This window comes from Exophiala bonariae, assembly GCF_035927105.1.
Source record: "Exophiala bonariae strain CCFEE 5792 chromosome Unknown scaffold_4, whole genome shotgun sequence".
NCBI classification, from domain to species: Eukaryota; Fungi; Ascomycota; class Eurotiomycetes; order Chaetothyriales; family Herpotrichiellaceae; genus Exophiala; species Exophiala bonariae.
In genome coordinates this window covers 1,494,133-1,510,917 of record NW_027042479.1, presented here as the reverse complement: position 1 = coordinate 1,510,917, position 16,785 = coordinate 1,494,133, and the positions used below count along the sequence as shown (strand labels likewise).

The following is a 16,785-nucleotide window of genomic DNA, read 5'->3' as shown; positions in this document are numbered from 1 at the left end:
GCTTTAAGACCAACACGATGCATCTTTGTGGCTACCGTGAAGTCGACCACGGCCTGGGTGTGGTAACACACTGGATGCGAACTGTCGAGCAGATTTGCGGACTTTTGTTTGCAATTGACGACGTGCTTTCCTAAGCGGTTCTCCAGGGCGGCCAGGGTAACGAGACCGCAAGTCCACCTGCTCATGGGCCCTCTCAGCCAGACATGGTGTCTCAGCTTACTCGCCAGGTTCGTTCAGACATCAGTCATATAGTGACATGCCAAGTCGTCTTTTCATCGGGATTCAGCCTCCGTCTCAATGGCCATGACCATCGTCTTGCTGCTCGGGAGGATCCAGCTTGATCAGAGTGTCTATCCTCATGATGGCGATACATGCCTCAACAGCACTCTTGAGCTGCTTAACCTTGCTCATGCTCGGTTCTAGGACACCCATCTTGACTACATCCACGACTTTGCCGCGCAGGAGGTCCAAGCCATAATTCTTGTACTGTCGTTTCTTGGCGAGATCCTTTTCTCGCTCATTCGCATCACCATCTTGGACTCGTTGGCTAAGAGCGTGTCGTACGCGCAGTTGAGCAACAAGCTCGGAGGAGTCCTTCGCTGCATTCACGGCGAGCGTCTTGGGGACGATCAAGAGTGATTGTGAAAATTCACCGATCGCGAGTTGCTCGCGCGATGAGACGGTCATTGCGAATTCTTCGAGGTATATGTGTAGAGCCGTTTCCACCGCACCTCCACCTGGGACGATGCTGCCGGATTCTAGGGTTCGTTTGACTGCCGATAGTGAATCGTGGACTGATCGCTCCATCTCGTCCAACTGATAGTCGTTGGAGCCACGGAGGATGATTGAAGCGGATGAAAAGGCTTTGGTTCCTTTAACCAAAATGCACTCATCGTCAGAGATTCTCTCCTGAACGACCTCTTCTGCATAGCCAAGAGACTCTTTTTCGAACCGCTCATCACCATTTAGATCCGAGAGTGAGCTGACCAGAGTGGCACCGGTAGCTTTCGCTATTCTTCGCAAATCCTCCTTCTTGCATCTTCGCACACCCATACACCCTCGCTCAATGAACATCTTGAGTACAAGATCATCAATACCCTTGGTCGTGAGTACGACATTTGCACCAGCTTTTAGTATCATATCAACCCTTTCCAGAACGATGCCGGCCTCTCTTTCTCGGATTTTCTCTAATTGTTGGGGGTCTTCGACGGTGATCTGGACTCCAAGTTTCATTCGCTCCTTTTGCAGATTCATGTCAAGACAAGCGATTCTTGCATCCGTGATTCTCGTCTTCATGGCTTGTGATGCAACAGTGCAGTTGAGAGCATAGCCCTTAACCAGTACTGACTCAAGCGCACTCTTGCCGTGGGCTTTGAGGATGTTGACAGCCTTGACAGGGTACTTCACCTCATTTCTTTGTGGATTGACTGACTTGACTGATTGCATGGCGTCGACAACCATGTTTGAGAAAAATTCGGCATCAGAACCAATGATCTTACTTGACATGGATGTTTTGGCAATATTGACGAGGCTGTCTCTTCCCAAAGTCTCCACCTTTGTGCTGATATTCTCTTGCATATATTTGACGGCTTCTCTCAGTGCCAGCCGGTATCCAGTGATTATGACTGTAGGATGTATTCGGTTTTTCATCAACTCATTGGCTCTCCGTAGTAATTCCGCCGCAATCAGAACAACAGATGTGGTGCCATCGCCGACTTCCTTGTCCTGTTGTTGCGCCAAATCGACCAAGATCTTTCCTGCGGGGTGTTCGACATCGAGTAAGCTCAAGATCGTGGCACCATCGTTGGTGACAGTAACATCACCGATGTCATCGACCATCATTTTGTCGAGACCTGAGGGTCCGAAGGACGATTTGACGACATTGGCAATTGCCTGGGTCGCAAGGACATTCTGATCCCGTATATCGGCACCACTAATTTTCTGACCTCCGAGGAACAATGTGCCTGCACCACGGGGAGTGTCGAATATGCCGGCCATTGTAAATGTCTTTGTCGGATGCAGAGTAGGAGGTGAAGGACGTGGGGAGGGGAGGGGTGTTTTTGGTTCAATGCGATACAGGCACAGGCAACTTGAAGGCGCCTCGATAAAATAAAATCTTGCCAAGCAATTGCAAAACTGGAGACGCCGCCGCTTTTAAGACATCCACCCTCCCTGATCGCGATTCGCGAGTTGCAACTACAACTTTCTTCTCACTTTCAACATATTGAATCTGTGAAACATGATTCTCAGGGTTAGACACACGACTTTTTTGTCCGGGCTAAGCAATGAACATTCACATGAACCACCTCCATACTTACCTCGGCACGTCCACCTTGTAAGTCCTTCACCGACGTTCAAGTCTGCCTGGGCCTTGGAGGGAAGTTTGAAGTACGCCCAAGTGGATGTTTAAACATAATCCGTACACTGGAAGATTGTGCACCTAACTATATAGGTACTAGTTTCCACCTGATTAAAGCGTAAGAGGAAAGTGCAGAGTATACTGCAGAACAGGAGACATTCGGCCCCGAAGTCATTAGCTAATTGGATAGATGCTTCGCACTTTAGCGCTTCTTAAGTGGAGTGGAAGACTGGTTCGAACCAGACTGAAACATATCGATCAACTCTGGCTGGCCTGGCCGCACTCAATGGAATGAAGGATACGACGTCTATGAGGCTGTGTCTGCTAACGTGCCGCCGAATGATCATCTCAGATTTCGGATCCGACTTGAGAGATTGCCCACAGTACACAGCCTCGCAAACCCCTGAGTATGCACGGCGTTCATAATGTCGAGGCAAATGCTTCCTTGTCTCGATGATAGAGTCGAAAAATGGAAATCTCACAGTCTCGTTAAGTCATGACCATGGTATTGATCGTGTTGGCACAAGTGAAGGCACTTGTTGAGAAAAATCTGCTTATTCTAGCATATCGTAGAGGCATCATAACCCTCATTCGAGCTTTGGCATTGCCCATCGTTTGTGTAAGCTGCAGTCCATATCGATGCCATGGCGGTGAATCTACCGACTAACTAATGCTGACAGATAGTTATTGTATCCTATATTTCGCTACTATCTCTTCCTCCTTCGAAGTTAGTTGCTTTTTATCAAGATTCAGTGATAGAGTGACTCACGTTCTGCAGATACGGACTGGGAACTTCACAGCCTATCAGAGACATTACTAGCGATCTTTTCGACCACACTGGTGCACGAAAACGAGTCGTCTTTATCAACAATGATACCCAAAGCGAAGCTACTTCCACTATAGTTGAGCGACTTTCCACAAAATTCTCTGCTGCAAAGGCACAAGTTTATCATTTACCCAGAGAAGCGGACCTTCCACAAGTATGTCAAGGCTCTCTTGCTGGGACCTCGAAATGCTATGCAGCAGTAATTATCCAATCCTCGCCTTCTGGAGGGTCAGATGCCATCTGGTCGTACAGAGTCATTAGCGATTGGAACTTAGGCACCACTGCATACGTGGATCGTCTGAACAATGATCCACAGATATTCTCACTCCCACTTATACACGCAATTGATAGCACCATTGCCGACGTAACTGGCATGCCATTCCCACAGACGATGCTGGAACTTCCTTTCACCGACGAAACGAACGATTCGTACCAGAACCGGGCTCATAAGCGCTATATGAGTAACCTGGAAACCACCTTGGCAGTGACCTGCTTTATTGCAGTATGTGGCATCACTTTCCACCTCACTGGATACGTCGCAACAGAAAGAGAACTTGGCATGTCTCAATTGATCGATGTCATGATGCTGAAGGAAGGAAAGCTTCATGCAGACGTGGTGAGAGTGTTGTCAACTTGCTTTTCATTCATCGTGATTTACCTTCCAGGGTTCATTGCGGCTGGAGGACTAATGGCAGGTTTGATATTTAAAAATACCGCACCGTGGTTACTGGTCATCTATCATATACTCTTCTGTATCGCGCTGGTGGGTTTCGCACATTTATGTGGAAGCCTTTTCCGACACGCACGGTTGTCTGGGATCTCGATCGTGATATTTTCATGCGTTCTCGCAGTCCTGACTCAGTTTGTCATACCATCCAGCACGATTGTTGTCGGTGTTCTTGTCGTGTTGGTTCCCCCAATCAATTTTGTTAGCTTTCTCAGGTTTGTTGCAACATGGGAGCAGACATTGGTTGGCGCGCAGCTCTCTGGATACCCCGACTCCCGGTTCATTCCTGTTCCTGGTTGGCTCTATCTGATCGGATGTTTGGTGCAAATTATCATCTTTCCTAGCCTTACAATAATCATCGAACGCTCTCTGTATGGCACTAGAGCTCTGAACAAAATTGACGCCGAGGGTGACTTTGGAGCACTTGCAGTGAGAATCCAAGACGTTTCGAAATCATATACTTCTTCACGTTTTGGTCGACTGTTTGGTCGCAGGGCACAAGAAGTTCACGTTTTGAAGGGGCTGAATATGTCTGCTCGTGGAGGTGAAATCACTTCCCTGCTCGGTATCAATGGTTCTGGCAAAAGCACCACGTTAAGAGCGGTCTGTGGATTGGAGTCGACCTCATCTGGCACCATCGAGTTTAGAACTGGGCAGAGTACTGGATATTGCCCGCAACGAAATATCCTTTGGAACGACCTTACAGTCGAGCAACATTTGAAGATCTTTTCTATGCTGAAATCACCAAATCAAAAGCTCAACGCCCAGGATTTACGAAAACTCATTAGCAATTGTGACCTTGAGAGAAAGACTGACGCTCGTGCATGCACGCTTTCTGGTGGTCAGAAGCGCAAACTGCAGCTAGCAATGGCATTCGTTGGTGGGAGTCATTTCTGTTGTATTGACGAAGCATCATCAGGGCTCGACCCAGTGTCTCGCCGACATATATGGAAGATCCTGCTTGCTGAGCGTGGTAGTCGATCAATCTTGTTCACAACTCATGACCTTGACGAAGCCGATGCTCTTTCTGATCAAGTCTATATCCTAGTGAACGGCAAAGTCACATTAAGTGGCTCGGTCGCGCAGCTGAAAGAACAATATGGCGGTGGATATGAGGTTAAGATACCGCTTGCTGACGCACAGTCGGTCAAGCAATGGCCTAAGCCTTTCGAGGTTGGCCATGACGACCAGGATTCCTCCAGACACTTTTTTCTCAATCAACCAAATCAAGTCGCAGATTTTCTAGACTACCTTGAGGAACGTGAGATCTTGGGCTATGACATCTATGGTCCCACAATTGAAAAGGCCTTCATGGATCATGCTGGAGGGGACTCTGAAGTCCTTTCTTCCAGGAACAGTATAACCAATCTTGGTCTGCCAGGAACAATCAAATCTGCCACTGAGAGTGGTATTGAACTTAGGACTCTCACAAGAGGGAACACCGACAACGAGCCTCTGCTTGATTATCAACATCAACGTGCAGGACATACTACTCAAGTCTTCCTTGTCGTGCGCAAAAGGATCATGGTCCTCCGACATACATTTCTCCCATTACTCTTTGCAATCCTCATCCCAATAATTGCTATTGCAGCATGCAGCGTCACTTTCATGCGTTTCTTCTTCATGCCGACTTGCTCCAATGACAGTCCTTCTAATCCTGGATATATTGACCTGACCGCTCTGGCAATAGGCACAGGACTCAATGTTCCCATTGGCCCCTCCGAAAAGGTCAACAAGGACTCGATCAGCTCCATGCTAGGTCCTATGGCTGCGTACGGAGCTGGCATGATACACAGCGTCGACTCGTTTCAAGAGTTCGAGTCTTATATTCACAACCAATCCAACAGCACCATCCCTGGCGGCCTCTACCTGGGCAACAATGCTTCAGCCACACCAGTCATGGCGTACAGGTTAAATGGTGGAATTCAATATTCGGCAATGGCTAAAGGTCTGTTTGACGCATACTTGATGAACGCGACTCTCGAAGTTCAGCTCAGCATTTTTGATACTGCTGTGCGGACTGATAATGCCCAATCAATACAGTTCATAGCCTATTTTGGTCTCTCAATGGTCGTCTTCCCTGCGCTCCTAGCCTTATATCCAAGTTTTGAGTGTCAGAATGAAATCCAAGCTCTTCAAGTAAGTAATGGCATACGGACGAGTACGGTCTGGTTGGGGCATTTCATTTTCGATGGAACGATTTCAATCGTGGTCGCGACCGTTTGCACGATTTTGTTTTATGAGGTATACTACAATACTTAGCAGAATTTTGTCCTAACGAATACTGACTAGTCTAAATAGCTATCGAGCGCATGGCATGCCCCAGGCTATCTCGCTGCGACTTTCCTCTTTTACGGTCTCTCCTCAACACTTTACTCCTACGTTTGGGCTAAGATCGTAAAATCACCACTGAGTGTTTTCGCCATAGCTGCTGGAAGTCAAGGCCTAATTTTACTGCTCTATATCTTATTGTAAGTCTCCTTCGAATCCGAAATGATAATTGAGCTGACTGAGATGGTAGATATTTCGTGATCGGATTCTTTGAAACAGATCTGCAGCATGGCTTGAACATACTACAATTTGTAGTTGGCCTAGTGATGCCATCAGCGAATTTAGTTCGAGCGTTGCTGCTCACATTGAACGCCTCATACATACTCTGCCGTGGTCCAGTGGTTGTTACCAGTCCAGGTGACATCGCAGCATTTGGCTCGCCGATATTGTATCTGGTCGTACAGTGTGTGGCATATTTCATTGTTCTCGTCCACCACGACTCAGGTGCTTTTTCGAAGCTCGCATCACTTGTGGCAAAGTCAAGTTGCTTTCCCCGGTCAGATGCTGAGAGTAGATATCAACGAACCCGGTCCACGGATGTGCTTTCAGAGACCAAGAGAACCGAATCATCCATGAGCGATAGTCTCCGAGTGATACACGTAAACAAAAGGTTCGCTCGACACACGCCCGTGCTCTCAGATTTGACTTTCGGCATTCAAGAATCTGAGTGTTTCGCACTTCTCGGACCTAATGGTGCCGGGAAGACGACCACAATAGATCTGATAAGGGGACATGGCCGGCTTGATCCTTCGGACAATGCACCAGAGAAGCTATCACAAAGCGACATTATGGTGTGTGGTAAAAGCATGGTATCGAATCGCCGAGCGGCGATACAATTGCTGTCTGTGTGCCCTCAATATGATGCCATCGATTACCTTACAGTGAGACAACATCTGATCTTCTACGGCAGAACCGCTGGCATACCTACAAACTCACTTGACAATGTGATAAAGAGCTTGTTGTCTTCACTCGATTTATCTCAATATGTGAATCGTATGGCATCAAAACTCTCTGGGGGCAACAAGCGGAAGCTTTCGATTGCCATCGCGCTGATTGCACGGCCGCGTCTATTGATTCTGGACGAGCCGAGTTGTGGAATGGACGCTTTGAGCAAGCGCAAGATGTGGAAACTTCTTAGTCAAATACGACGATCTCAATTTGGAAGAAACATGTCTATTCTGATGACGAGTCACAGCATGGAGGAAGTCAGTGCACTTGCCGATCGTGTTGGTATTATGCGAAAGACCATGCTAGCTGTTGGTGAGAGAAATGAACTCTGCAGCAGATATCAGGATCGCTATCACGTCCATCTGGTGCTTCGCAATACCGCAGACGGCCCCCAAAGTCCCAGCAAAGCCGGAGAAGACGACCACGCCACCAGATGGGTCAAAAGCATGATTCCACATGCAAGGATCGAAAAGATCTCTCTGAATTGTCAGATGAGTTTCTCAGTACCCAGAATACACAGGTATCTATCTTTAGAAGGGCACCCTAGAGAAGAGGGCGACGGTCAACATGTCTCTTTGGCAGCTATCATCAGACTACTTGAAGCAAACAAAGACATTGTCGGTATCGAGTACTACACTGTCTCCCAGTCGACCCTTGAAGATGTTTTTATCTCAGTAGTTGGGATGGACGAAGATTGAGAAGGAGAGGAAAGTCATGATCCAGTTGTTTGCCGTTGCTTCGTCCGGAACAACAGGTCGTTGTGCAAGGGCCTGTTGATGAGGCACGATCTAAAGAACTTTGCTTATTTTAGAGCCCGAACGAGTCATTCAGGGGTAACTAAGATTATCTTACTTTTCTTGGCAAGTTATACTTAAACCGGCACCAAAGATATTCGAAAAGGGTTAGACACCCCACTACCATCCTCAGGCTCTTTTTAATCGATAGAAAGTGCGGGGCAACAATAATACGTGCGGCACTGCAATTCGACTCACCAAGGAGTCACACACACGACCGTAGTACATCACGGTTCCCAAAGTCTGACTCGTTTGTGAGCTGGCTGAGGCGCCTAACACTTGACCCTGATTTCTTGAGTCATTGACGTTTCCTTGGACCTCAACTCCGCCTTCCTCCGTAATCATGTCTCATTCAAGAAACCCCTCCAAGACAGAGTTGCCCACACGGGAGAAGGAAGAAGTTCCAGAAGCCTCATCAGCACCTGAAAAGCAAGAGAAGAAAGAAAAGAAGGAGAAGAAGGAGAAACCGGCCAAAGCAGTCGGCAAACCTGAAGCCAAGATGCCTCAAGCCAAAGCAGGAGGTGGTAAGGCCAAGAAGAAGATGGAGGGTGCAGCCTTGATTGGCATCGACGTGTCCAAAGATACAGATTTCTCGGAATGGTACCAACAAGTCTTGCTCAAGGGCGACATGTTGGACTACTATGATATCTCGGGTTGTTACATCCTCAAGCCTGCCTCACAGTTCGTTTGGGACGAAGTACGTGCTTGGTTCGACCTGAGAATCAAGAGATTGGGTGTCAAGAACTGCTCCTTCCCGCTCTTCGTGTCTGAAGATGTCTTGAATCGAGAAAAGGCTCACATTGAAGGCTTCGCGGCCGAAGTCGCTTGGGTCACCCACGGTGGCAGCACTAAACTCGAGAAGAAAATCGCCATTCGCCCTACCTCTGAGACGGTCATGTACCCATACTACGCCAAATGGATTCAGAGTTATCGTGACTTGCCTCTGAAGCTCAATCAATGGAACTCAGTCGTGAGATGGGAATTCAAACATCCTCAACCATTCCTGCGTACCAGAGAGTTCCATTGGCAAGAAGGACATACGGCTCATTTGACAGAAGCAGAGGCGGGCGAAGAGGTCTTGCAAATTCTCGATCTTTATGCTGATATTTACGAACAACTCCTGGCAGTTCCCGTCATTAAAGGGCGCAAGACCGAAAAGGAGAAGTTCGCGGGAGGATACTACACAACCACAGTGGAAGGCTATATCCCCGCCACAGGACGTGGGATCCAGGGTGGTACTTCTCACTGTCTTGGTCAGAACTTCAGTAAGATGTTCGGTATCACGGTGCAAGATCCAAACGCCAAGACGGAAGAGGAGAAGAAGAACGCCCTCCATGTCTGGCAAAATTCCTGGGGTCTGTCCACTCGAGTAATCGGTGTGATGGTGATGATTCATGGCGATGATCGAGGTCTGGTCATGCCACCGCGGGTTGTCGAGACTCAGGTGGTGATTGTTCCAGTGGGAGTGACTGCGAAGATGAGTGATGAAGATAAAGATGCACTCTACAAGGAAATTGAAGGATTGAAAGAGGTTCTCAAGGCGGTTGATGTCCGGGTGGTGAGTGACCTTCGGGAGGGATATTCTCCAGGATGGAAGTTCAACGATTGGGAACTCAAGGGTACCCCACTTCGACTTGAATTTGGTCCAGGTGAAAGCAAGGGCCATTTCGTGACGGCATCAAGACGAGATCTTCCCAAGGAGGAAAGCAAGAGTCAGATCGCAATCAGTGAACTCAACACGGCAATTCCGGCCTTGTTGGATACGATCCAGAAAGATCTATTCAATCGAGCAGAAGCCAAATACAAATCACACACGATCAAAATCACCAAATGGGAAGATTTTGTGCCAGCATTGAACGACAAGAACGTATGCTTACTTCAACACTGTCTTACGGAAGCATGCGAAGACCAGATCAAAGAATCGAGTGCGCGATCCGCCGAGGAGCAAAGTGGGGTTCCACAAGACGAGAGAGCACCTAGTATGGGAGCAAAGAGTCTGTGTATTCCATTCGACCAACCAGAGGGTATCGAGAAGGGAGTGACACCATGCGGGAATCCCAAATGCTCGAATAAAGCAGAGGCGTGGTGTTTGTTCGGCCGATCTTACTAGAGGGCTGATGGGGAGTGAGATGAGATACGGATAGGTCACTGCATGTGAGAGTCCAACCAGGCGGAAAGTCTAGACCGCGGCAACACTGGCCTTTAGTTTAGTTAGCACGATACAACACGTAGAGAAGATGATCTGATGATACCACCATTTCCACCCCAAGAGATGATCACGAGACCCCAACATCGAAACTGTCGGTCAAGACTTGGATGATTGTTTATCTATGTGAGAGGGTGTTATCGCAATTCATGGTCTTGGGTGCTGGCACTATTCTACAAACTACTGCATCACCTCTGGTACTTATTCATGTGGCTCGGTAGGAACAGGACAAGATCAACCCTCGGCTGTTTCACACTGCCAATGGTGACCCCAGGAAATGGGTGATTCGCTATCTTCTGGCGTTTGCTTGGCCGGTGCCAGTGTTACAGAACTGCCATTACTTCATTGTACCCCTCGATGGCGATAAGCATTTGTGGCTACTGTCACTGTCAGATGCCATCATGTTTTGATACGAGTCATTCTCGTGCTTGAGACTTCTCTTTTTCGCCTGTCATCCGAACTACATCTGGTACTAACTAGTTCATTAAATGGATTAGTGTCAAACCCGATGGCGTTGCTTCCCGTGGCCTACAAAAATGCCCATGGCCAGTCCGGCTGAAGAAATGATAAACGTGCTCTCATACAAATCCACCCCTCCATCCACCGTCACATCGTTGTTGGACTTCATATTCCCCGTCCCCTCTTATTCCTTACCCTATCCTCTCATGAAATAGATCCCTCTTGTCCCTTTCTGGGTCTTCATTTTGCCATTATTTGTTGTGAACCCTTCGATTCTTCTACCTTTCCACTCTTCTCTCCTGGCTCCGGGGGGCTGCCAGCCATTCTATTCGCCTCTACGTAATCTCGCCTCACCCCCCGCTTTGGTACCTTTTTTCTTCGCTGGCGCTCTCGAATGTGACATTTTTCGGTGCCACGTTTTTTGTTTCTGCTTCTTTGCACAACCCGGACCAATGCCAGTTTAGGCAGGGTTTTGGATGACACCCGTCCTGTCAAACTGTGGTGTTGTTGTAATTTCAAAAAGATATTTTATTGCTCTTCTTCTCTCATAATAAACCATGGGCCGGCACCATGGTTTGAAATTCCCCGAACACCTTTACCTTTCTCCTCCCACACCTCCTCCCCAGCCGACTTTCTACTCTTTGGCTTCAGCTTCTTCCTTCCTTTCGGTCAAATCGGCTAGCCATTATTATTATTCTTCTCCGGCGGCTTTATTTCAAGAAACCAGTAGGAATACTGCCCTTGCAGTCAGTGATCGAATACCGGGTCTCAAGACTTCTGCTGGTGAGTTGAAGCACGCGACTAGGATCTCTTTCCCCCTTCCTCAGTTATAACAGACACCGTGGTTTTTAATACAACTAACACATTGTCCATCGGTGCAGCATTCCTGACGACCCTAAGAGCGAACCTCGTCCTCGAATCCGACTCAACACCGCCCTCACTGGCCAATACCCCGGACTGCCTTCGACCCATCAACATGGCCTCATCGACGGGCTCGCTCTCAGCACCACTGCCCTCACCACTAGCACAAAGCGCCTCCTCCTTCGCCGACAACCAAGACGAGCACCTCGACAGCAGCACCGCCGACCAACAACCAACCCCTCCACCCCTCACCACGACGCTAGCCCTAACCCTCGACGACAAAGTCGAAGCGCTGCACCTACTGGCGGACTCGGTGGCGCAACAGCGGCAGCTGGCATCCAAAGCGACCATTTTCCACCCCTCGACGCTCTCCCTGCTGATCCTGGCGCTGGGCCTCGTCTACCAGTATTTCTACCACGGTGCACAGTCGGACCTGGCGCTCGTCGGCACCACCGGCGCCGGCATCGTCATGTCTGCGCTCATCACCGTCCGCTGGCTGACCGGCGGGTATATCGAGGAGGCAGAGCGCATCGGCACGTGGAAGTGGCTGAACCTAGGCCGGGACGAAGGGAATGGGAACACAAACGCTATTATCGGCGAAGAAGACGAAATCCTGCTTACGCGCTTCGGCGACGAAGTCATCGGGACGCTGTTCCTGCGCGGCGTGCGTGAATCCAACTCCAGCTCCAACTCCGGCGGCGGTGGAAGTGACGGCATGGGCCACAGTTCGTCGCTCTCGTCATCTTCAGGCAACAGTTCGCCGACGAAGCGGGCCGCCCGCGCCGCGGCGAGGAACACGCCCGTCACGGGCCAGATCCGCGGCTGGACGGTCAAGCAGCGGTTCCGGCACAAGGGGGTCGGCACGGGCTTGCTGGAGGAGGCGGTCGCGGCGACGCAGCGGCACGGCTGGCTGGGCCCGGAGTTCGCGGCCGACCATGCCAACAGCGCCAAGTTACTGCCCATGACTTTCCTCGGTGGGTTTGTCAAGCGCGAAAAATTGGCCAGGGAGGCATTGGTCCGCGTCAAGACTGAGATGGGCGTGAGTGCGGGGGGTGGGAGGGGTGGGCGGAGGACGAAGCGCTGAGATTTATTCTTGGGAGATAGAGGATTCCCATGGAGAATGGGAGGATCACTGAGAAACCAGGCCGACTGCACACACCGCTTGATAAATACACGCACATACACATATGATACCCACCGGTTCGGCTGCAAAGATTGTTTGATTGAAAGACGGATTGGATGGGGTGCAACAGGTCTTTGGACCCGGTTGAGGCCTTGCTCCAAGTCTGAACACAACACTAACGGATGGGCTCGGACGTATTGGATCACGACCACGGTCACTATATCAATACCCACATGTAATGAATGACCCAAATTACAACAGAGTCGATATAACCACTAGACGAAGCAACCCTACGATGGACGACATATACCTACCTCATACCTAGGTAACGATGACGATACACATAATGTTATGCTCTATTATGCCCTACCTACTGTAATTAACTGCTCTAAGAGGTATTTCTGCCAATGGGTAATGGCTAACTTCTGTGTTTCGGGACAGTAATGCCACATCTCTGCTAGATATGTTCCCCAGATAGGCATTGGGAGTGTCTATCTCCAGACCCTCAGTGTTTATTCCTCGCTATCATGCAGGGCTCCATCCGACGTCATCCTCTTGATTCATCCATCTATTATCCGAGTTCGACCCTTTTCTCCATGTGAGACATCATCTCCAGAGGCCACGCTGGCGGTCCATATATCATCTCTTTCTTCGTCACGAGCGGACCACCCATTCCCTTGCCCGGCCCATCTCGTCTCCGCTACAACGACCAAGATTGAAATTGACACGGATATGGCCTATCCTTCGATTTGAGTCTTGTTCTCGTGGACGTAGCCCATAGCGGACTCACGTGACTACCGTTCTCAATGTGACTGCACATGGTCGGCTTCTCCTTTATGAGCTGTAAAGGACAGTAAATGGTAACAAGCGTCGAAACCCCGTGAATCGCCTCCCCGCAGCTGAACGTGGCTGAGGATTCCTTGGAGGGTAATCAACCTCGGTGGTGTCTCTTGAGGCTTGGCCCCCAAGCTACAACACTGCGGGTCCAATGGAAGCTTTTGACTTGAGAGAGATCCTTTTATCGAGTGTAACGATCTTGGACCCGGGCTATCGGATTATTCTCTTCCATCTTCTCCGCCTGATTAATCCGAGACTGTGGTCTGCCAGGACTACACGTGCTGCTGGTGTGGTGGAGACTAAGGAGATGGCCAAATCTGAATGGCCGATCTGGACTTGCAGCTTGTTCATGGTTTCTCAATCCACTGGGGTGTTGGTCATGGAAGACAATGAAGTCATTTGTGGGTCTGTGGACTGGATGCCTCCTCGCCATTGGGAAGATTGTCGTCTGCTTTCCCTTTCCGGACAAGATGGAGCAGTAGCGAGCAGCAAGCGTAATGTAGTAAAGTGAAAAGGAAGAATCTTGTTACAAAAAGTACTCGCCAACAGGTTTCTTGGCAGGCATGCCTCTCGTACCCTGGGGAGCGGCTTCGAACACACGATAGCGACGACCAGGAGTAGCGAGATTCCAAAGAACTCCGTTACCTCCACCGGAACCATCTCCACCAACAGGTTCTCTTCGACCTTGATCGCCATTGGCTCGGGTGACACAACCACCATTGCTACCATCCTCACCAAGCTCTAGGATAGCAGCAACGTTACCACATCTGTAGCAGTAGTTTGGGGCTGACCAGACGGTGACAATGGTCTTGTCGAACATCTCTTTATATCCTTCCATGACCAGCTGGTGAGCACGAGCAATGAGAGATAAATCGTTGTTGTGGTTGAAGTGTCGAACAATATCGGCACCAAAGAGGAAACCGGCACCACGGGGAGAAAGACCCCAGCCTTCGATCTCGTCTGGATCCGACCATAAGAGATCACACATGGCGCCTTCGTGAGGGACTTCTTGTTTACGGTCGATGAGACGGATCTTGTCGACAGTTTCTATCAGAGGAGAAAGTCCACCGTGAACACATAGTACGGCACCAGTAGTGGTTGATGGCGGTGTGAAGAGAGATCCGGAGGGGGGAGAAGATTGAGAGGGCAGACTTTGATTCTGATCGAGAGGGCTGGGTAGGTCGACATCTGGAGCGGGAGATATTCGTGAAGGGTTTGACATGAATGACTGTTGTGAATTAAGACTTAAACCAGCAAATTGTCGACGTAGAGTCTTTGAGAGAATGTCGCCATTAGCGTTCAAGACCTCAGACTCAATCTCGTCATCTTCTGGAGGCATGGTGGATTGGGTGTTGAGAGATTCGTTGAATTGAGATTGAGAAGAAGTTGTTGGTTGAGGGACTTCAGTTGTTGCTCCGAGGATCAAGGCTCCCAAAGCAAGATAGTCAAAGACCTCACAACAATACCTCCACACATTTGCACTTCCATATTTTCTGATACACTCATCATAAAACCCATAGACGGTGGTTATCTGCCTCGACTCATGGTTACCCCGAATGAGGGTGATGCGATCGGGATATCTGACCTTCAGGCACAATAGGAGGAGGAAGGATTCGAGAGAGTAGAAACCCCGATCGACGAAATCACCCATGAAAAGGTAGTTTGTATCTGGAACATCACCTCCAACGGCAAACAGTTGCATGAGGTCGTGAAACTGGCCATGGATATCGCCACAGATAGTAACAGGAGCATCAACAGTGACCACATTGCCTTCTTCTATCAATAGTTCACGCGCCTTGTAACATAGTTCGCGAACTTGAGGTTCGGGGATGGGTCGACATGCGCGCAGTTGCGCAATGGCTCTGAAAGGGTGTTAGTCATGGGAATCGTGAGAGGATTGACAGGTCGTACTTGTCTAGGTCACTCATCGCATGCTAGAGGATGCGCTCATGAGGTAGAAGATGGTGGTGGTGGTGGAGGAGGAGGTGGAGGAGGAGGTGGAGGAGGAGGTGGAGGAGGAAGTGGTTTTGAGGCAGTTGTCGCGAAAGGTCTTGATGATAGTCAGGGAGGTCGTCTTATAGCTGAGTTGATCAGGAAGCAAGACCTGTATTGTGTTTGTATGGCTTTGAGTGACCGTCCAATGTTGGGGGTGACGGTGATGGTGATGGCGATATCAAACTGGAGATGGGAAACTTAAGGTTCAAAGATGATCCGAGATTAGATTAGATCCATCAAGCTTTTGATTGGCCACAGATCAAAGGGGAGCTTCAAAGTATCTCTCCACCAAATTCCAATGAAGGTGCAGGTCTATCTCAATGTCCATGTCAACGATCACCTCCCCTCCCTCGACATCGACCTAATACTCCCTCCTCTTCCCAACTCCCTCTCCTCTCCCTACGACATCTCTCATAATGCCACCACACTTGCATCCCCGCTCAACCGCAACATCTACCCTCTTCGCTGGCACTCTCTTGGCTTCGTTCGTCGTAGTCGGCATTCCACATCTCTTCCCATGTCCCCGGCCACGGCGAGGCTACGCCGATACTGAAAGACAGCGACAGAGGAGTCCTGAAGCCGAACAACCTACCCCCAACACGTCGTCTGGCCAAGAACCACCATCACCTCAAGACTCCAACTTGGCCATGCAAAGGAAGAATCTTTCACAACGGAAAGCCATGTCTGAAGAAGCTGCTCTGTTCGCGGAGCTGCAGCGTGAAGCCGACGCGTTGGAAAAAGAGGCGAGAGAATGTCCGGTGCCGAAACCTAGGGGACTCATTGGGAGAATCCTCGGGTTCGAGGATACAACACCGGCCAGTGCGTCGACGACAGCGGCCGAGGGGGGAGCTAGTTTGTCGTCCTCATCATTACGGCAAGGTAAAGGAAGGACCAGTTCATGATCTTTTATCTCTGAACGGGGGTCTCGGACAATCTTGCAACAAGACGAGTCCGAAACCTCCAAAAATCACACGATTTTCGGTTGTCATGGCAGAGATGCGTCTTATATGCTACACCTGGACTGTCCGGAATCCAAGTCTGAATGGGTTTCGAGAGATCCAAAAGTGAAGCAGGACCTTTCTCGACTTCAGCACGAAAACACTGGGTTGTGATCTAGCAATCCTGGCTCGCAATGGATGATATGGTCCTCTATAGGATCTTCAAGAAACGAAAGAGCCGAGGTCTATCACCCAACATCAATCACGGAAAGAGTCAATTCGATCTCCCGTCAATTTGTCCACAAGGAGCTTGATTTCCACACCGCACCAAGCATGAAACAACACAAAAGCGGCTGACCGTTATAATTGCAAACCTGACTT

General features: G+C 49.4%; 6 protein-coding genes across 6 annotated transcripts; 4 read left to right on the top strand and 2 right to left on the bottom strand.

The window, feature by feature from the left end:
- Positions 1–294: 294 nt before the first annotated feature.
- CCT1 (T-complex protein 1 subunit alpha) lies at positions 295–1,998 on the bottom strand (the record flags this gene model as incomplete). The annotated part of the gene is made up of 1 exon (XM_064853654.1): positions 295–1,998. The coding sequence occupies one exon, from the start codon at positions 1,996–1,998 to the stop codon at positions 295–297; it is 1,704 nt and encodes a 567-aa protein (XP_064710053.1).
- Positions 1,999–2,855: 857 nt separating this feature from the next.
- LTR84_010116 (uncharacterized protein) lies at positions 2,856–7,889 on the top strand (the record flags this gene model as incomplete). The annotated part of the gene is made up of 5 exons (XM_064853653.1): positions 2,856–2,978; positions 3,040–3,086; positions 3,138–6,156; positions 6,214–6,383; positions 6,434–7,889. The coding sequence occupies 5 exons, from the start codon at positions 2,856–2,858 to the stop codon at positions 7,887–7,889; spliced, it is 4,815 nt and encodes a 1,604-aa protein (XP_064710052.1).
- Positions 7,890–8,328: 439 nt separating this feature from the next.
- On the top strand, positions 8,329–10,095 carry PRS1 (ribose-phosphate pyrophosphokinase 1; the record flags this gene model as incomplete). The annotated part of the gene is made up of 1 exon (XM_064853652.1): positions 8,329–10,095. The coding sequence occupies one exon, from the start codon at positions 8,329–8,331 to the stop codon at positions 10,093–10,095; it is 1,767 nt and encodes a 588-aa protein (XP_064710051.1).
- Positions 10,096–11,207: 1,112 nt separating this feature from the next.
- Positions 11,208–12,595, top strand: LTR84_010114 (uncharacterized protein; the record flags this gene model as incomplete). Its single annotated transcript, XM_064853651.1, has 2 exons — positions 11,208–11,433; positions 11,487–12,595. 2 exons carry the CDS (start codon positions 11,208–11,210, stop codon positions 12,593–12,595), a joined length of 1,335 nt encoding a protein of 444 aa, XP_064710050.1.
- A 1,402-nt stretch (positions 12,596–13,997) lies between these two features.
- LTR84_010113 (uncharacterized protein) lies at positions 13,998–15,399 on the bottom strand (the record flags this gene model as incomplete). The annotated part of the gene is made up of 2 exons (XM_064853650.1): positions 13,998–15,333; positions 15,383–15,399. The coding sequence occupies 2 exons, from the start codon at positions 15,397–15,399 to the stop codon at positions 13,998–14,000; spliced, it is 1,353 nt and encodes a 450-aa protein (XP_064710049.1).
- A 483-nt stretch (positions 15,400–15,882) lies between these two features.
- LTR84_010112 (uncharacterized protein) lies at positions 15,883–16,761 on the top strand (the record flags this gene model as incomplete). The annotated part of the gene is made up of 2 exons (XM_064853649.1): positions 15,883–16,345; positions 16,622–16,761. 2 exons carry the CDS (start codon positions 15,883–15,885, stop codon positions 16,759–16,761), a joined length of 603 nt encoding a protein of 200 aa, XP_064710048.1.
- Positions 16,762–16,785: the final 24 nt, after the last annotated feature.